This window comes from Leptosomus discolor, chromosome 1 (genome assembly GCF_034619465.1).
Source record: "Leptosomus discolor isolate bLepDis1 chromosome 1, bLepDis1.hap2, whole genome shotgun sequence".
NCBI classification, from domain to species: domain Eukaryota; kingdom Metazoa; phylum Chordata; class Aves; order Leptosomiformes; family Leptosomidae; genus Leptosomus; species Leptosomus discolor.
Genome location: NC_141391.1, coordinates 3,637,478 through 3,658,936, shown reverse-complemented (window position 1 = coordinate 3,658,936; position 21,459 = coordinate 3,637,478). Strand labels below are relative to the sequence as shown.

Here is a 21,459-nt window from a genome sequence, read left to right as displayed (position 1 = left end):
GGGAAGCAAGGCTTTGTAGGGTTATGTTGCAATGATGTGATCCAGCTAATTAAGAAAATACACTCCAAAGCCCTAAAAAAAAATGAAGCAAAAAAGTAGGTGGAACTTCAGAGACAGGCTGTGCTGGAGGAAAATAATGAATGATACCCTGGGAGGGAGGATGGTGCCGTTATTGATAGTGACAGAAGACAATGAAATGCTTCAGAGCTAATGAGAATGCACAAGTGTGTGGAATCTGCAGAACTGGAAAGTTAGCAGCCCAAGGGTTTGTCGAGACAGAGAGAAAGAAATTTAATCTAAGGGACTAGAACTGTGCTAAATCCTTGTACAATAATGAAATCAAAGTGACCTGAACTTGATTCAACTTAGTTTCCCTTGGAAGTGAGTTAAGGTAACACCACCTAAGATCTCTAGGCTAGGATTAAAATTTCCATGTTCATGGGTTTGAAAAGTGCCTTTAAACTGATGATTGCTTCTAAAGCTGCACGCAACATGCTATCAGTTTTGAGTTCTTCTTGCTCAATAAAAGTCTGTGAACATGTACACTTGGTTTGTGAGGATTTCTTGGGGAAAGTCAAACCAAACTAACTGAAATTGCAACTGGAAGGTGATTCAATGACGCTACTTTAAATTCACACCTTTGTTAAAGTCTTCTTTGTGTTCCCGAACAGATACATGTGTAACTTGAAACAGTTTAACAAAAAGTATGTTTAGAATGAAGACAATAAAGGGAAATCAGTAATTTTCAGGGGCAATCCCCAAACACACCAGAACACCAACTACTCACATGAGAGAGACAGAAGAGGCAACCGCCTGAGACCCTGAGAGCTAAAGGTGTGTTTTACTCCAATACTGATTCAATCCCTTTTTCTTCACTTTTACCCACCAAGTACGTGCCCTGATGATTCTAATGCTTCTCAATGTCTCCTAACATTCCTAATACCCTTTTGTTTGTTATAAACAGTTTCTATTTGAATTTCCATAATGTATACCTAACTTTAACCAGTCAAAACTGTACGGAAAACTATCATTTAACCTTCTGTGTTACTATCTTTTACACCTGAATTTGAGATACTTGAGCAGGGAAGAGGAAAGGAAAATATTAACCAATGGTTCAGCCCTGCAGTCTTACTCTCACTTCTCTCCAAGTACCACCATTAGTTTGGACACTGGCAATAGATTTCACACGTTGCCCAGCGATATGAAGACAGAAATTCCATTCCCTTTGAAATCCCAGGCCAGCAGCTGAAGTCACTAGCAGAACACCTGGCAGTGAACACTGACTATAAGTGTAGAGATCTCAGTTTTGGTTTATGTTATTCCAGTGGCTTCAAAAAAAAACCACAAGGAGCGGAGCCGTTCCCTTTCAACCAAGCAGAGCACATCAGCTAGCGTTATGTACCTAGTTAAAGACATTTTGCTATTGCCAGTTTCTCATGTTAAGTCCACCGGAAAAAAAAGATGCAAATGCTAAGTTATAATCTTACTATGCTGAATTAAATGGTTACTTACCATAATACTATATAAACAGACCGTAGAACTATAATGGAAACTAGTGTTCCATACATGACCTGGAAGTAAAAACAGAGATAAAATTCAGCAGTTGGATTCGAGAGACTTTATAAAACACTACAGGATTAAAAAAAATTTGAAGCCTCTGTTGATTTTTATTTCTTAGTCTCAGGAAAATAGTATCCCCTCTAACGTCCTCTTCAGAAAGTCTTCTGTAAAAGTTTCAAATAAAAGTATGGTTATAAACCCTGCCCTTTATGCAGTTACAGGAAAAGTCAGTCATGTAAAACCGCTGTTTCACTTTTTTGAATGGGAAAGCAAACGCTAGATGGCACTCAGTCGGCATCCTGAAATCAAAATGGTAACTAACTCCTATCATCTCTTCTGTATCTGTGCATTTTAGCCCAGGATTGCGTAAGCATCAGCTAAAACTGTTTTTGAAAGCTATACTTCCAACACTGATTTAGTATTTTTTCCTGAAAGCAAACACGTGAATAGACTATGCACTATGCCCACACTGAGCACCAGTATAGAAGAAACTTTCCAGGAAGCATTTAAAACCAACTATTAACAGATTGTTGGGATTCAATCTAATTATACAGTGGGAAGGCTGAATGCTCTGAAAAGATCCATGAGCAAAATCTAGCTCACTGTAGGCTTGATGAATTTGAACGCAATCACCTGACTTACATAAAAAGTCAAAGCAACCATTTATTTTCTGCCTCGATCTTTAAACCACTCTTCCTTTTTTTTACTCACAAACTTAGGATCCACATAACACCATCTCCGAGACGCACAGACTAAAGAGGAGAAGAAATGTGGCGAGCCATGCCTGAAAAGCGATGCCTAAGCCACTGCAGCAGGATTTTCAGACACTGGTGGCACTAAATCACTCTCCGTGCTTTTTATTCTGAACGCTGTTTTCCTCCTGCCAAAAGGCAGTTTGTTCCAAGCAGTTGTGCCTCGCCCTTTGCCTCTCTCCAGTGGCCCACAAGCCCCTTACTGTTTTTTGCTTCCTTGTTCACTGACTTTCCTTTATCATTTTGCTTTTAGTTAAGTCCTATCTAATGCTGCCTTGTTTTACATGAAACAGAAAAAAGATAAACCTTTGCTGCCTGTTCTTAAAAACCACTAAACCTCACAGAGGTGTGTTTACAAACCAGCGTGCTTACCATGTTCTACTGACCGACTCATACCTCTCCTTATTTTAGACTACACTGTCTTCAAGGCAAGGACTACCTCCTACTCTGCTGTAACCATCCTGCAAGCATATGCATGTGTTTAGCTGTCTGACATAAAACAGATTGCTGTAATAAGGCAAAGTGAAACCTACCTTTCAAAAGTCCATAAAGGCAAATTTTCAAACTCCTTTTAGCTCTGAGGATGAGGTTAGTAGCACACACCACGTTATCAGTGCACGTACGCAGAGCAAGACAGACAACAGAGCCCTTATGTTTGGCAACAGGTAAAAGTAAGCTCCAATATTGACTATGCAAAGCCATTCAGCACAGCAGCTCTTTATTTGCATTCAGAGTGAGATCAAATAGCTGCAGTAACTAAACTACTACTACTGTGTGTTCTGCTCTGTAAAGCTAAACAAAGCAAAACTATTTGAAAGGCTAATTGGTTCTGGCTGGTACTTTATTCAAAACTGTTAGCTAATTCCTGTCCCCTTGCTGTGGTACAGCACATAAATCGGGGGAAAAACCAACAACAAAACAACCCACTAGACACAGCCTGAGTATCAAGTACTTAGCAGTCCCAAGGCAAAGGGGACTGCTCAGATGTGCTAGGTGCTTCATGCTGGTACAGTTCTTCATCACCGATGTTTTGCCTAAGAAGACCCCACCATATAACAAAGGCAGACTAAATTTAAAAGGTAGATGCCATTTTACTTCATCAGTGTCATTTAAAACAGTCTGTTTCATTTTCCTAATCAAATCCAGTCATTTGTTCTAAGAAAGAGATAGCACAGAGGCAGAAACTTATAGAAAGGCTCCTCTGGAACTCAAATCACAGTTTGATGCCCTTCCTTTGCTGATCTCCTCCTTCCTACAATTTCCATTGCTAAAATGCTGTTCTGCAGCAGAGACACAGGAAAAACCTACCCACGAAGAGAAAAGTCTATCGTACTCGTTAGGGCTGTGACAACCTTCACGCTTTCATCCAGTTTGCTCTTGGGTCCTTTGTACATGGAGTTAAATAGTGTCAGACTGTGCCTGGAGAAACATGGCTTACAGGCAGCCCAAAGCCCAGGTAAAACACAGGGTAAAAATGCTATTTTTTTTTGCAGTAGCTGCTAAAAGCAGGAAAGAGCAAAAGCTAAGGAAAGCTTTCTTTGAAGAGCCTCTGGCTTGGTATCTCCTAGTGAGCTGCTTAATGGCTTGCAGAAGAGGACAGTCTTAATGCAGGGAGGGAGAGGAAAAAAAAAAAAAATAAAAAGAACCTTGCAGTGACTAAAGAAAAATATGCCCACAGCTGACACTTCAATTTCTTGCCTTTTCCGCTCCCCCACACGAACAGGTTGTTAGCAGTAAAACACATTCGTGTTTAAAAGCCTGTGAAAAACTGGAACAACAAACTGTTCTGCTCTGCATGCTCCAGTCCTCCTCTTCACACGGAAGCATCGAGGAGGTATTGCTGTGATCTGCAGAGACTGTAGCTGCACGGCTCGCTACAGCTGTTTCTTACTAGAGGTCTATAAACTGAGCTACACAACTTAGTTTATGCTTCAGGAAGCAGCGCTTACTTTTACCCACTTACCACCCAGGGATTTACTATTTCATCATGCTAAAAATTTGTCAGGTACCCAAAGAAGGATAAAGTATAAAATAAATTTTTTAAAAAAAAATCTATCTTATTCAAGCAGACTCACATTTTCAGTTCCTTTAGCTCCCTTTGTTCTTAACTAACACATCACTTGAGTGACAGATGAAAACCCAAGCAAGTTTTGTGCTATTTTGTCTCACAGTGCCTTTAAATTGTAAGTCAAAGAACACCCTTGCACTACAATTGAAACAAAAGGAAACAGCAGAATCTCATCATCTTTTGTTATCACCAGACAGTTGTCTCTTTGCTGTTTAAGATGCAAATAACGCTACATGTATTTCAGCTTTGGAGCCCATATCTTTGCAATGAGGAAAAACCCAAAGTCTTATTAATACACAGTGGATTACCTGCTAAGAAGGCCAAATATGAAGAACAGCCTTCTAATTAACAAGTGGGAAGTAAGCTTTTCAGGGCTCAGTGTTCGTCAGCGTTTTTGATGTGGAGGCAGTTAAGCAAATCATATAGATTCACTGCTTATGCAAGTCGGAGGCAACGTTGGTACCCCACGCTGGAGGGGAGCACACAAAACTGGTTCTTCACCTACCCTTCTAGTACAGAAAGCAGCAATAGCCTGTTATTTCCACTTCTCTCTTTCCTCTGCTCCTGGCCTTCTGCCCATCCTTGGTTAATAAAGTCAATTTATCAGCTTCAAATATTAGTGTACACATTGGGAACCGCACTGAGAGAGCTTGGGTTCTTGGCAACCACTGCTTATCTATTAATATACCATCAGCTGTCAAAAGATAGTTAGCCTAAGTACTTAAAGTTGGAAACTGTGTTTGTAATTTACAACAAAGAAAAAGGACGGCTACATCTTCTTGGATTTCTGTAAAATAAAAATCTGAGCAGAGAGAAAAGAGAAGGACAATCCCCACGATGACACTGAAACACCGAGTAACTCAGCGTAGTTACGGCTGTTTAGTACTACACGCTGCCCTGAAAGCTCCTGAATGAACTAGTTCAGATTCGCTTGGTTTGGTCCTGATGGCAAAGAGACACCCAAGTCACTCTGCTGCTGCATGGCACTGAGCAGCTCTCCAGAGCTCCTGGGACACTGTCTGCAGCCGTAAACTGAGCTTCCCCTCAGCTTCCCCTTCAATGACTTGTAGAGCTGATCCTTTGGAGGGTCTGAACATCCTTCCACACTCCCTAAGCTATTGTGCAGGCAGAATTACTAGCCAGAATGAAAGCTGCACTCACTTTCTGAAAGACATCCCTGACCAAGCTGTGTAAGAGGGAAATGTCACTCAGATTAGTTTTATACGTGGTCTTCAGCAGGACAATGCCCAAGCAGAAAACGCTCTGTGGAGACGGCATGCCCTGAAATGGTCATTTTTAACAGACTGCCTGGCAACCTGAACATGCAGAAAGTAAGAACACATGCCACTAAAAAGGGACAATACATTAAGCCACAAGCCCACAACTAACTATTGCCTTCGCAGCAGGAGGGACTCGAGAGCTGAGGGACTCTGGGGAGTCCTGAAATTTTGAACAGGTTGTGCCTTGACATAACATAATTCTTCGTGCAGTTTCAGGCTCCCATATGTACTTCTACGTACACATTTCACTTCCTTCTTTCCATTTGTATATTTAAACCATCTGTGGAGAACAATTTTATTAATTTTTTCATTGAGGCAAATGAAATACATTTTCCTGCCAAGCTCACTCACTCCATCTTACCCAAAGTCACCTTAATTGGTAAATCCAATACTTGTATTTTACTTCTATCACTGTTCCAGAAAAAACTCACTGCTCACACTATTACCCTGTGAACAGCAAACATATCCAGGCACTCCCTCCCTCTTTTGGTGATCTGTGTGCAGTTTAGAACAAGAATAGTTGGTATTTACCCATCAGCGCATGGTCTTCCCTTTTAAATCATTTGTCATCCAAGTCCTCATGGTCTCCCACTTACCCCTTTATCTCCTCCTGTGTACTCAGTGATGCCTCTGAACTTTGTATCATCACAAACATCACCAGTACAGTCTGAGAAAGTCCAGACTGACTGCCTTTCATCACCTCTTTTAGCCATCTTCCATTAGTCACTTCCTTACCCTATTCGCAATTCTCATACTGATCTATTTCTCCAGCTTGCTTAGTTTCTCATGGGACACCATAACAACACTTCTGTTACATCTATACAGAAGACATTTTTAAAATCACCTTTCCTAATGTAGAAGAAACAGCTATTTAATCTAATTTTCTATTTACCTTTCAATTATTTGTTTGCTCAAAAGTTGCTTCAAAGTCTTGCAGCAGATGACTAGGCAAATAAAACAGCTTTTTCGATCTGTTCCATTATTCACATAACTCGGCCCGCCAGCTGAACGAGGTTTTTGATCACTACAAACGTATAGTCACCATATGGTGTGTAGCAAGTAAACAAATCAGGATGGAAAACAACACTTTGTAGGTGACAGCTTTCTAGGCCATATCGTATTAGAAAGAAGGGGACTTGTAAGACTTGAGTCGAACTGCCGGGGTAATTTCTTCTACTTCTAGGGCTGTCTTATATTTGCGTGTGGATCACTCCACACCAGCAGCCAGTCTTCCCCCACCCCCTTCTTTGTATAAGCACAAATATACACGTGGGATGCGCAGCTACTCTGATTTAAGACTAATTCTGAGGAGAGTTTTAACCTGTTGAGCTCCCCAATCAAATTCACATCAGAGAGCAAATTTGTGTGCCAGATGGGAAAGAACGGAGAGGCATAGCTGTTTTCTTTGACAGTGACGCTGGCTTAAAAACAACCAGGGAACTGGGATGTAGGGCTGTTTAGCACCGTGGAAATTAGGTAATAACAGTGCTCTAGCCCAAGAGAGTTTGACATAAGCAAGACAATACATCCTTGTAAAGGCCACTGCTATCTTTCAGTTAATTGAGGCGGCAAAAAATACCAGAGCAGTTGTCAGGCAGGGAAGTGGGGTTTTCCTCCTAATGATGTGTAGCCTCCAACTGACCAAAACGCGCATCTCATCCCTCTTATTGTTAAAGCACTAAGACCCTTAAAGATCTGCAATACTGGATGGAGAAAAAGAAGATGGTATCTGTTGCCACTGTGCCATGAATAACGACCTGAAATCCCCTTCATGCCCTGCTGGCCATAAGGAAGTTATGAGCCTAAGTTGGGAAGGCATGTAGAAAGTAATTCACTGAAAATTGAGGCTTGGATCCTGGCTACTAAATATAACAGGATCCTTTTCCATTCCTATTGTGCTCCTTTCAGGGGACAAAACCCCCCACACTGAAGCAACGAACAATATAAAGCTGTCCATGAAGTTATTCCCCTTTTTGCAAGGCAGACAAATGATGATGACAGGCAAATACCTAGAGGACTCAAACGCTGCTTTATGTCCTGATGCTGCTTTCCAATACACTTAGGGATCGAGACTGTGATTTAAACTACGATTGTGCGAGCATATTGAACTTCACTTCAAGTCTATGTGACCCATTCAGTTGGACAACACTTACTGGAATTATATTGAGATTATTTTTTGGGGGGAAACACTAAAATAAAGGACAAGTATTAAGAAAATAACCTTGCTTAGCTGTGCAGTCAGAGAAATGTTTCCTCTGGATTTACAATGTATTTGGCAAAGATTGTGAAAAAAACGAGTGCAGTACTTGAATGTTTGGAATTTGGCCATAACTGTACACTCTCCATAAAAATCAATTTGGAAAGAGTTGTTGTAAAAAGTCCAGCACTTTTATGGGCCTAAATCTTTTCTATATTGATTCCTCATGTATAAATTATAACAGGGAATTCATATTCTGAACCTAAGAGAAACCAGATGCAAAAAAAAATAAAATAAAATTAAAGGTCTGGGGCAAGTTTCCCTATTTCCCTCTTTCCTGACAAGTCGTAGTTATCTGTTGTCTTTGTTTGTGACATGGGACAATACCTATGCCAATGCATCAAACTGGAATACAGTGAAGCTGTGATGGATTTGCTGCAACAACTGTAGGTTGAGTACATAACTGACTGAAGAAATAAAAGTCCAATATCAGTAATAAATTCTGCCGCTGTTGTTAACAAAATTACTTTAAGTCACTTCATTCAAAACCAGTTATAACCAGCTCAGTAAAAGCATCAGAAATTGCCGCTTTCACCCCAGCCAGTATCTTCCTGCCGCAAATGTAAGTAGGGGGAAAAAAAGAAAGGATTTAATTAACATTATCAAAACCACCCTGCAAGTTTCTCCTTTTATCTATAGGTAGAATAACAATTCATATTTCTAGGAGAGATTATTTGGAGCAGCTAAGAATGTATTTATTCATCAGTGCTTTTCTAATCCACCACCAAGAATCACCTATCATTTTTACAACTGCTGATGCAGCAGGCACATTTTGACAAGCGATGGCACTACCAATTTCAGCAATTAAGGCTTTAAAGCTCTGTCCTGCAAAGAGCTCAGTGCTTTTGCTTAGCAATTTTTCAGCTGTTATCCCTAATCAAAAAATCATAAATGAGGGAAAACTACTTAAGGCATACATAAACAGGCATGATTTCTAACCTCCTGTGGAGAGGCAAGTGATACAAGTCCTATCCCCACAGGCAGTGGATGCTTATTAATATTCTTTGGCTGCTACAAAAGGAACGTGTAACAAATATGCCTGTAAGACCATAACAACCAATCTGCTACATAACCCTAGAAGACACTCTGTGTTCAAATTCAGCTTGAATTCACAGAAAGGAAAATTGAGTAGTTAAAAAAAAAAGAAACCAAACAAACTAATATGTTAAATTGGAGAGAAGAACACGGTGCTGTCACCCAAGCCACGTTACGATGTCAGGTCATAGTTTCATAGTTTTCTTTCAGGTAAAGAAGTGGACAAGGACTCATTAAGCCCTCCACCTTAGCCCATAGCCATGTTAAAACCCAGTTAACAGCTTGGGACACTTGGGCAGCAGTGCAAATCTCAACAAATAACAAGTTGTTGACAGTCCATCCTTATCGCTGATAAACAAAAAGTCCTTCAAAACCAGCTAACACCAGTCAACGTGGACAAGAACTGTAGTAAACAAGGCAGTGAGCCAGCTCATGGCCATATAAGAAAGAAAGTCGGAAAGTTCAAACAGAGCTTAAGAAAACTTTCCTGAAAACCACCAGAGACCACTACAGACCACCTAACACCTCCATGGAAGCCCCTCAGAGACTTAAACTGCGTGTGTACTAACTATATAAATATATTCATTAGTTCCAGGAAATAGAATGAACAAGTATAATCATTCTGGGGAATTTAACACATATGCGTACTACAGTACGATATAAACTTTAGCTGATGTAACACATGGGGGACACGATTGGTGGAGGGATCGCCCATGTCCCCAGCACCGAATAAAGTCACGCCTGCTCTTTAATACATCAAGGATTAAGGAGTTTCATTCCTGATTTCAGTGACAATTTTGGTGACCCAGATGGGACCCTGCTTCTGAATCTCGACGGATCCCACAGGATCGCAGGACCGCCAGTCAGCACCGAGGGATTCTCGGGGAGCTCCTCTGATCTTCGGACCCGAGAGCTCTGAGCAAGACCCCTGGGAAGGTAAAAAGGCATCCTTTTCCCTAAAGAACATGAAATTAAAGGCTGCCTGCCCGTCAGGCGAGGCGAAAGCCTCACAGGGTTGGGCTATAAAGGTACCTAAGGGAAGGAACCTATCGGACAAAAGTCTGTAGGACACCCGGGTGAACTGGTATAGGGGTTCAAGCTCCAACTTCAAGTGGTACAGGGGTTTGAGTCCCCAGTGCCTTGTTATTTAGGAAATGCTTTCCCACAGGATTGGGTTACAAGGGAAGTAAGGGTGGACAGGGGATAAAAGGGCTTGTTTGCACGTGGGGTGCTCGCCCGGGTAACCAAAGGCACCCAGGTATTGATTACTGTTGAGTTGGTATGTTTTGGTTTTGTTAGCAGTGTTTGTGTGTGATTTGTTTGTTTTGTTTTAATACGGGGTCTGGTCAAGCCTCTAAGGGATTCAGAGGGTGGTGTTTTAAAGCAGTCACCTCTGAGGTGTATAATAAAACATTGGAAAGATGTAAAAAGTGATCCCCTCACCAGGAAACAATTAATTGAATATTGTAATCATTGGTGGCTGATGTATATTTTGGAGGATCAAGAAAAGTGGACAAAAACCGGGACCTTAAAGTATAATACCATTCTGCAATTAATGTTGTTTTGTCAGCAGGAAGGAAAATGGGATGCAGTCCCTCATGTTGATTTGTTCTTTTTGCTGCGGAATCATTCAGAATGGCAGAAAGATTGTGGTATGATACCTACAGATCCTCTGGTTTACCTTTAGAAAAGGATCAGGGAAGGAAATCAAAAAGGTGGTGTTCGGTATGTAGTATTGGAAAGCGTTGTGTTAAGTACTGAAAGCTGCAGGAAGAGGATGTGGATTTATTAGTGGCCCCGAGTCGGGGGAGGCAGGAGTTGCCGAGGCAGCGGAGGCTGGGGAGAGAAAAAGAAAACGATTCAAGTTCTGATGAAGGAGAAGTTTGGAATTTTGTAATGTGGAAAGGGGGGAGGTATTGCAAGCCCCTCTCAGGCAATGGGTTGGGAATAATGGATCAGTAACGGTTACGTGCCCGCCTCGATAACAGATTTAAGGTCCTGTAAGGGAACAGCGGATGTTTATAGGGAGGACCCAGAAAGGCTGGCTAAAGTGTCTGAAACTATAATCAGGACCCAAGATCCTGATTGGAATGATTTACAGGTAATACGAGATACATTGCTAGATGGTGCTGAAAAAAAGATGGTGCTAAGCACAGCTCGCAAACAGGTGGAAGGGGCACATGCTACTGGGGACTTGCAGGGAATGATAGATCAGAATTTTCCTGCTGCAGACCCAGGGTGGGATCCCAACCAGCCGGGACCCCAGGGGCTTTTAACAAAATACCAGAGATGGATACTATTTGGCATGAGGCCTGCCATGCCAAAAGCGATCAATTGGTCCAAATTACATGAGGTTAAACAAGAACCAAATGAATCTCCATCCGCCTCCATGGAGCAGCTAAAAGCCACCACCAGAAAACATACTAATCTGGACCCTGAAAAACCAGAAGAGGCTGCTCAATTGGCTTCTGTCTTTATGGGACAATCGGCCCCAGATATAAGAAAGAAACTTCAAAAATTACAAGGGGCAGACTCAAGGGATTTGGGAAGGATGTTAGAAGTGGTGTGGGTGGTTTATAGTAATAGAGAGAAGGAAAAAAGAGACACAACACGTTCGAAGGAAGAACCTAAGAGAGGGGAGATTGATTACTGCTTTAGCAGGGGCTCCTGGGGGAGCCTATAGGGGAAGGGAGGGCGCAGGAAGGGGTTACCGAGGGAGGGGAGGGAGTAGGGGAAGAGGAAAGTCACCTCCTTTTGTGCAACTGTCTTGCAGAAGATCAGTGTGCTAGCTGTAGGGAAAGAGGACATGAAACAGGAATGTCCAAAAAGAGGGGCGGTTGGGGGTGTGGTGGATGCTTTCCCAAACAAACTGGGAAATTAATGACTCTGGATGAGGCACGAAGGGGACTGGATGAATCATTCCCAGCTGAGCCCCTGGTTACCCTGACACTGGGGAATGGGAAAGTAGATTTTCTAGTAGACACTGCAGCTGCATACTCTGTCTTAAACACTTGTAAAGGAGCTTTTAGTCCAGACACTGTGAATGTAGTTGGTGCCACTGGGAAGGGGAAGAATTGGCCATTTTTCCAACCCCTGAAATTTAAATTAAGCAAAAAGTGGTTGACACATCAATTTCTATACATGTCAGAGTGTCTGATGCCTCTATTAGGTAGGGACATACTAAGCAAATTGAATGCTCAAATAACTTTTGATAATGGACAAATACGGGTGCATATACCAGAGAGTAAAGCTCTGGAGGCCCAAGTTTTTATGTTACAGCAGAGGGAGGTGGAGGAAAAGATACCAGTGGAAGTGGGAAATGCAGTCATGCCATTAGTCTGGACCACCAATATTCCAGGGAAGATCAAAAGCAGCAGAGCCAGTAAGAATACAGCTGAAACCTAACGCCCAACCGGAAAGACAAAAGAAATATCCTTTAAAATTAGAAGGAGGGGATTGGAGAATTGAATCAGTAAGTTTATGCAATATAAATTGCTGGTAGAGTGTCAATCAATTTACTATACTGCCATTTTACCAGTAAAGAAACCTCATTGGGATGAGTGCAGATTAGTGCAAGATCTTAGAGCTATTAACCAGATAGTGCAGGATATACACCCAGTGGTAGCTAACCCTTATATCCTATTAACAACGATCAAAGAAAATGATATATGGTTCGCAGAATTGGATTTAAAGGATGCTTTCTTCTGCATCCCTCTGGAGCTGGACAGTCGAGCACTTTTTGCATTTGAATGGGAAAGTCCAGGACAGAAAACACAACTTTCTTGGACTGTGTTACCACAAGGGTTCAAAAATAGCCCTACCTTCTGGGGAAACCGACTGGCAAAGGAGCTGGAAATATGGAGAAAGGAAAATGAGAAAACAACTCTCCTTCAATACGTGGATGACATTCTGATAGCTGCTCCTTCGCAGAATGAGAGTGTTCCAGTAACTATTAGCCTCTTAAATCTGCCAGGACAAGCCGGCTACTATCCCAGCAGGCGGCGCAGACAGCAAAGACCCAGGTACCGTACGTGGGGTTCACCATTTCACAGGGACAGGGGAGCAGAGCAGAAAGAAGCAATTTGCCCAAACCAGAACCACGATCGTGCGGGAGCTACGTGCCTTCCTGGGAATGGTCGGGTGGTGTCATCTGTGGATTCCTAATTACAGCCTAATTGTAAAGCCCGTGTATGAGACGCTCAAGGAATCAAAGGAAGTACTGCATTGGAGTCCCGAGCGCAGGTCTGCCTTTCAAACCCTCAAGAAGGCTTTGATGACTGCCCCAGCCTCAGGCTCGCCTGATTTAAACTAAACCCTTTGAACTTTTTGTACACGAGAGACTCCATCAAGCTCTGGGAGCGCTAACGAAAAGACTGGGATCCTGGAAAAGAGCTGCAGCATACGTAAAACATATATAACAATGTAAAACATTCCACTAAAACAGCATAGTTTGAAAACAAGATTAGCTTCTCCAACAGAGCAAGATTTACCTGATGGAATACAGGCTCTTTCAAATTTAAGTAAACCTGGAAAGATTAAAAACAAAAGAGAAATAATTTGCAACACAGAACGATCATAACAGTATTCATCTAAACAGACTCGTCCCGTTAGAGTAAAGACAAGAGTGCCTATCCATGCACCATTAAAGTTGATTAAACGTTTAAAGTTTCCTCTGGCAAAACCTGAGGTTTTAACTGCGGACTTATTTTAAATTAAGCAGCAAGAATAGAGACATTAACATCTAGAGTCTCCTCATTTAGTAGAGACGCAACACACACAAAACCAATGAAGATGCAGAAATTACTAGACACATTCTCGATATGCATTGCAAGAAGAAAGTGTACTCTACTTTGATTTGCTATTATTAATGTTTTTGACAATGCTTTAACATTTCAATTCACTTAACAACAGGAAGAACCACTAGCTTTTTGTAAATGCAGTTCACTTAATTTCTGCTTTTGAAGAGAGATGGGCACTAGACCTTTAGGCATACCATGCCACAAGTGTAAAAAATTCTAGGAGGTGCAGAAGAGGCAAGTATTTTGAAGGCAGAAGATGACCTGTAATACTTCTTTTTTTTTTTAAGAAATGGTTGTCAATAAAAACAATGAAGAAGATTCCATCTGTGCTTGACATCCAGCACAAACCTCATTTTATTCATCAAGTTAGCCATGACACCGTTAAAACTCTTCTAATTTTTTTTTAACAGCCAAGTTCCTTTCTTAGTCTGGCTGTTGTTTTAAAATACCAATCCCTATCTGGGCTGTACCTTACAGTTCAGTTTTTGCAGTCTGTTGAATAGGATTATTCTCACTTCTGTAGACGAATTAAAGCCAGGGAAGATGAGGAATGCAGCTTGTCCAAGGTCTCATAACTAGTCAACGGTGACCGTTTTTCTCGCATTCCTATTCTAGCAACTGGATTGCTGCTTTTCTTCATTTATTCTAGACGCTGGTTTAGATAGAAAGGTTGCAGGTTTCTCTGGCCAGCACATAATTTTCCCAGCAAAGGAATAATCTGTCCTTCTCGACTGGAAGTGAGAGAGACTCAGTACTGCCTGTGTAACATTCCTTCACTGGCAGGAAAACTGTCGATCTACAGGTGAAAATGCCGTATTAGAAAAAGTTACTTACTATGCTGACTACGAAGCTGTATGTTATTAACACGAAAAGCAGTGGATAATTGACTGTGTTCTTGTACTTGAAACATTCATACCTGGAACAAAACATAAAGGAGAGCGATAACATTCATCACTTGCCATATAAAGGACACATTTTTCAAGGTACATTATCACAAAATTTGTGAGAAAATTGATCCAAATGAGTCTTAGGCCCTTCAAGACATTGTAGCTCCTCCAATAAAAATGTGTCATTTTAATAGAAAAATTCACACTTTTACTGATAAATGTTCTTTAAAAAGTCTAGTGCAAAAAAACCAGTAAGCTCATGCATATAGAGGAAATAACCCAGTCAGTGGAAAGAGTTTGGGAAGCAGGAGCATTTTCAGAAGGTGCTTAAGGGGTGATAATGGATGGCAAATTAGAAATGAGCTTAAAATGCAATACAGCTGCCAAAAAACATTACATCTGTGAGCTAAAGGCAGCATGGGAAAGGGACTGCCTTACAAAACAGTGAACTCTAGAGATCTGCTAAAATGCAGGTTGTTTATAGCTTAACTACAGTCACAGCGCAGTAAATTTGCTAGATTGGGTACAGGTAGAAGTGGAAGGTAAAAACAGCTAATTGCTCCCAGTATGTAAACCAACTCATTAAAATTAGCTTCACAGTTTCTACACTACGCTTCAGTCACAGTTGTGATGGAATTACACATGTACATCCCAGGCCATATTTCCATCAGGAAAAAAGGTCCAAAAAACCCAACCAAATGAACTTTGAGAAGCACAAAATCGTCAGGGCTAGAGGAAGCTGTCTATATAACTTCACGTTACATCTGCCTAGTTTATTTGTTTATAAATGTTTGGAAATGGATACCATCACGGATGAATAAAAGGAAACAAAGCCAAAACATGTAGGAATATCTGGGCAAAAAAAATCTACAGGAGAGCAGAGCGTGCTGCACCGCAAAATGCCTTGCCAAAGCAGTTACACAGCTTGAGAGCCAGTAGGATTGAATGATGTATCAGGGAACGTCCTGTGCAGAACCACCCCGCCACCTACCTTCAAGAAAACCAAAATGATTATTAAAGGCCTCCAAAACTAAACATCAGCTCATTCTTCAGAACATTTTAATTACCACTGTACATACGTACACAGAATTTTATTAGATCTATAAATGCAGTGGCAGACTTCAGTGCTTTTGAAGCTAATGGGGTAACCATTGCCCAAAATAAGCAAGATTATTTTTTCAAACAGATTTTTATAGCCACTTCTCATCCTTTTCCCCAATCACATTCAAATCAGACAAAAAAAAAAAATGCAAAGGCAATTTCAAGCAGATAGGAAGCTACAATGGAAATATTTCCGCTAACAGAGGCATTATGATTCTGGTCCTGAGTTTGCATAAATAATAGTATGTACGAATCACAAACTGATGGTAATTTCCACAGACGTGGGTTTAGTCCTACAGCATCCCATTTCCATTGCAAGCTACCAGTAATCTTCAAAGATATTCCAGTTTTCAATGGCTGAACAGTTGATATATTCAAAAGCAAAAGGACAATTTTTTTGTCTGCAACAAGTTGATTTAGCATTTGGATTTTCCAAAAGACAGAATCACGTTAATCATGTTAAATAAATCCAGGCCTTGCAGCAACAGGCAAGAAAAAGTCAACTTACGGTATCTTTACAGTTGCCAAATGCTACATTGCTCCCGACATTACAAGGGAGAAAACATCCTGGCATGGCATTAACCTGTCATACATGTTCCAGGACACTCTCCACAAAATATGCACTCAACTCTTCATAAAATCTTTCTTCTTTATTTTTCCAGATGGGTAGAAAGCAGGTTTAACTAGAAATCTGAAATTTGCATTTGAAGTCAGACTACATCATAGAAATACAGCTCAAATAAATTACAACGTTGATAAGTTTTGCAGGAGTTACTCAAGTTGATTTTTTTATGTCTGCCATTTACATACCAAGTAACACTGAGCTCTGGTTGTATGCTACATAAAGTCTTTCACAAGAGTTATTTTTCTTCCTGCTAAACAAACACTGGTAAAAACATCTCTAAACTAGCAAAAACTAGGACTAAAGCCAGCCTGGTGCTCCAATGGCAAAGTCATACTGTGTAACGTTCCTTCCCTTTAACTGCTAGCAAAACTGAGGTCTCACTGACAGAAACTTCAGTGTCAGCCTCACTACCAGCTTCACAGATTCTACATTTCAAAAGTTAGTATTTCATTAATATTCAGAAAAAAAAAAACATTTAACAAATACTTACAGGCAGTAGACAAACACACAACAACTGTATATCATTGGCAGTTCATCCAACAGCTACAAAAAGCAGAGACATCAAAACATGAAAACTACTTTTAACTCACACACTTGTGTAAGTTAATTAAGGAGAGATAAGTCTTAAGAAAAACAGGAGGGTTTAAGTCATTTGGATATCCACCTTCTTGACTGTACTTCAGTACGCAGCACTGTCAAATCCTATTCAACCAGTGGAAGCTCGCTGCATTAATAAACTTATTACTCTGAAAGTTTTGAATATCATGTTTCATAAAAGCCTGTGCCTTCAAAGAATCACGCCATTTTTTGCTGTTCACACTTCTTGAAACATTTATAAGAATTAGTTTTCTAAAGTCGGATTGAATAAGACCACTCCATTCATAGCCTGCTCAGTACAGCCAGTAGCATTTTCCTACTTCTGTGCAAACGTCACAGAGTAACTGAAATAATTTTTTGCCATAACATAAAGTAGAACTTTAGCTCATTGGGAAGTATCTTGTGATGTGCTTGCATGTTTACTTCCTAAATTTGGAAACTTCTTACGTTGTTTTAATTCAGAGATGGGGTTTTATTTGTTTGTTGGTTGTGGGGTTCTTGGGTTTTTCCCCCCCCCCAAATTATGACTGCCATATAATGATTTATTGTCTTAAATACTGTGGGAGAAGACTGGTGTATTACAGGTAAAACAGTTATTTCTCCAGGAACTTGCCACCTTAATGGAGATTGAATTAAAATAGTAATCACAAGAGAGGTGATTCCTCAAGAGCAAATATGCTCGAAATTGCCATTTAGTTATCATTAGAGGGGAAAAAATAAAAATCATAGCATCATTTTCTTCTAAAACTTTTCTCACCAAAGAACAGTAACAAATTTCTGCTCATAAATCCATCGTTAAACTTACCTGCTCTTATGAAGGACTGAAAACCATGAAAATGCAAAATGCAAACAGATCAATGAAGATTCACTGCCTCTGATTTCGAATATATTAAGCAAATGTTAATAGTTCGGCATCTTAGAATTGTTACACCAGGTTTGACCCTTTCCTAAGAAAACCAAGAACTGGACGCAAACAAGATTTTGATCTTTTCCCGTCACCTGAAAGTTGTTGATGGGCATGCCTGGACAGAAATTACCTTCCAACTACTGGGACAGGGTGTTTTTCTGAATAATGAGACACATTAAGAGCAACAGCAGCTTACACAAACCTTTTTATAAAGCCAGCCTGATTCCGCTTGGTTTGGGAGAATTTTTCTAACTGCACAGGCAAAATCTTTAGTTTTGAAATCTCATATTGAGGGGAAAAAAAAAAAAAAAGGCGATCTAGCTCTTCACAGAAGGAGAGAGATGTATTATCCTGAGCGTGAACTATTAGCTTCTTGTGCGTTTGGCCATAGAAACGTCAGGAAATGTTTCGTAATACTGCTCAACAGCTCTACTGACCAGCTGCCACTGAATGGGCAGGTTTTGCTTCTTCACCCTCACTCCCACTGCTTCTCTCGAGTGAGGCAGGCATGCTCGTCTGACCCACCGTCAGCCAGTTCTAACAGCTGATCCAGCACACAACTAACCTGGCAGAAAAAGGTTTAAATACCTGAATCCATGCATTATAGGTAGCACAAAGAAAGTAACAGGAACATAGATGGCAGCGAAGCTAACGGGCGTGTTAGGTAGCACCTTGTTTTTCTTTGCTGTGATGCCTTAGAGAGGAAAAATTAGAAGCAATAGCTGAATTGAGCTTTATACTAACAGTTATTGTTTGCAAGTTCAGCGATATGCTTTACCAAGTCTGATAGGAATTAGCTGCAGGATTAATTAATGCAGCTCTTTAAGAGTGTGACTCATTTAGGGCTTCATAAAAAAAAGGGGGGGGGGGAGAATAAGAAATATGATACAGCAGAATTTTTTTAATTTGGACAGCTGATCGCACTCTGAAGTTCTTATGCTGGCAGCCTCTCAGGGACATAATGGAAACATCAAAGAGCCTCTCAAAAGACCCTAGTTCGAATTTGCTTGCAGAAGACAATGGCTTCTGTATCCACAGGAATTAATGGTTCCAGAAACACTGTCAGCAGCGTGTCTGAACAAGTCTGAACAATGAGGAAACACGGCTAGAAGGAAACTCGGTGAGCTGATTTCACTGGTTAAATAAGCGTTTTGGATTCTTGAGGAATGCACAATCAAGCAGATTCCCACGAAAATAAGAGAAAAAGAGAGGTGATCACTTCAGAAGTATTCTAAATAACTACTTTCAAGAACAGAAGCTTTCACATTTCTCTTAATCAAGCAATCCAAATTGACCATTCATAGTATTAAGACTCCGAAACAAATGTAAAAAATAAAAAAATAAAATAAAAAAGTTCTTTTCAAACAGCTATCAAAGATGACTTTTAATCATAACGAGAAAAAGTGAACGGGAAAACATTATTACTGGTTGAAATGTTTCCTCTATGGTGATGCCTGAGCCAGCAATCAGAGTAATTATGGGCCACCAGCGGATTTCACTTGGCTGCCAAAATAATAAGTGTACTTGCTCTGCCTCACACGAAGCCTTTTACACCAGTTGGAAAGATGATGCAAGACGTTCCCGCTCCGCTGTCATCTGCTTCTGCCCATTCTTTACTTACCAGAGTTCATAGGTCCCTTAGTTGTTGTGATGCAACACCAGAACTACACGGTAAGTAGCGTCAAAGTGACTTGGATTAAAATAGCCTCGACACACAAGAAAACCCCAAACCCAAACATAAGAATGTTTTAAGCCTGGGTCACTTTAACGACCTGGGTTTCAGGGTGGTCTTGCTCACCTCTGCATCAGTGTAAGAAACACTGGCAGGGTTAGGAACAAGCAGCTGAGCAAAGAGAAATGAAAATGTGGAAATACAAGGTAGTTTCACCACCGAAGAGAACACAGGTAAATCACACCTCACTTTGGGAGGGAGCGGTGAAATGGATCTAGAAACCACCTTTATCATGCCAAGAAAAGCACCAAATATCCTTACATGGTGGCAACAGTAGGCTCTGTGGAGGCTGACAGTCTCCAGCACATGTCAGAGACACAAAACAGAGCATTATGGAGGCAAACATCACTACAGATTGTAATTCAGTTCAAGTTTAAGACACGCAGCTTTTGGTGTCCACAATGCAGTGTCTCAGCTCCCCTTACGATCCGCAGAAACCCAGGACTTACTTCAGCTGCCACAGCATAGTCACCTAATGCCACCTGACCTAATGCTCTGTCATCCCCAATACACCCACCCAAGACTGGTAGATGTGACGGGGGGGTCTAAGAGATTTGCACCTTTGTGGGATGGCAGCTGGAGGCCAGACAGAACACTCACAGGGTCTAAAATGACACTAAACACCTATATTCAGACAAACGAACATTATTCAATACCAGGTGGGGTCTGGAGAACGATTCAGCCCAGCTGGCTGGCGCTCTGAACTCCACTGACATAACTGTACGTCCACTGACTGCAGTGGGAGCACAGACTGGCAGCACACACTTTTAAATGCAGGTTTCTTAATTTTGAACTGAATCCCACTTCACCCTGACTTTGAGTCCAAGATGAATTTCCTTAATCTTCTCAGACCTGGAACAGGACAACAGGACAAGACTCTTTGTGTCTCTCTTGAAAACTGGAAATGCCAGGACCAAATCCTTATACCCAGTGATTTATTACAGAATGCCTTCTACTTGAGAATAAGAGAGAAGGAGAGAGAAGACGACAACTGTTGCTACTCAGAAGTATCTGGATTCAGTATTAATGCTACAGCTACATCTAGGTAAAGAGAAAACTTTAAGATTTGAAAAAAGGATACAGTAAGTAACAATAACTCTAGTCTATACTGCTTGCTATTATGCCAAAGCTGTAGGAATTTTTAAATGACAACTTGAGTAAATAGTATGATTTCCCAACTGAAAGGGTTGTCAGGCATTGGAACAGCCTGCCCAGGGAAGCGGTGGACTTACCATCCCTGAAGGTGTTTAAGAGACGGGCAGATGTTGTACTTAGGGACCTGGTTTAGTGGTGTTGGCAGAGCTAGGACAAAGGTTGGACTCAATGATCTTGAAGGTCTCTTCCAACCGAAACTGCTCTATGATTCTATTCTACTAACGTACGCAATTGATTATAGCTTTTATTTGAGATGCAGGTATATATTCCTGTGCATCTGTCGGTGGAAAATATCTAGTGAATCAAGATCTGCACTACTCTCTTGTTGAGAGCAGAAGCCATGTACAACGATACTTCAGGTAGATTAACTCATGTTATACAAGTTCCATCTAGCCAAGACATGGCAACATGACTATATTGTGAGATACACGCATAAAATGATTCACAGCTACTTATCAATACTTACCTGCATTTCATACTTCAGGGTCATGTGGAAGCACCAAGATCCCAATCCCACAGCTGAAAACAAATCAAAACTATGGTTAGCATGAAAGTCTACATGTAAAACTTCCATGTACATTAAGTTAAATGCATGAACTTTACTGGGAAAAAATTTAGAACATCAGCATTCAGGGACAAAACCCTAATTTTCCACAGCCTTATATTTTCACTTTAGTCATCAGTGATGTCCTTGAATTTATGAT

General features: G+C 40.8%; 1 protein-coding gene across 1 annotated transcript in view; it reads right to left on the bottom strand.

The window, feature by feature from the left end:
- ACER3 (alkaline ceramidase 3) overlaps nt 1–21,459 on the bottom strand; it is a 58,876-nt gene that overhangs the window by 6,645 nt on the left and 30,772 nt on the right. Inside the window, exons 3-7 of the mRNA XM_086481642.1 lie at nt 21,222–21,274; nt 16,855–16,907; nt 14,586–14,667; nt 13,443–13,478; nt 1,513–1,571 (exon numbers count right to left, since the gene is read on the bottom strand). Of these exons, the coding sequence (XP_086337768.1) occupies nt 1,513–1,571; nt 13,443–13,478; nt 14,586–14,667; nt 16,855–16,907; nt 21,222–21,274 (283 nt within the window). The remainder of the gene's footprint in view (nt 1–1,512; nt 1,572–13,442; nt 13,479–14,585; nt 14,668–16,854; nt 16,908–21,221; nt 21,275–21,459) is intronic.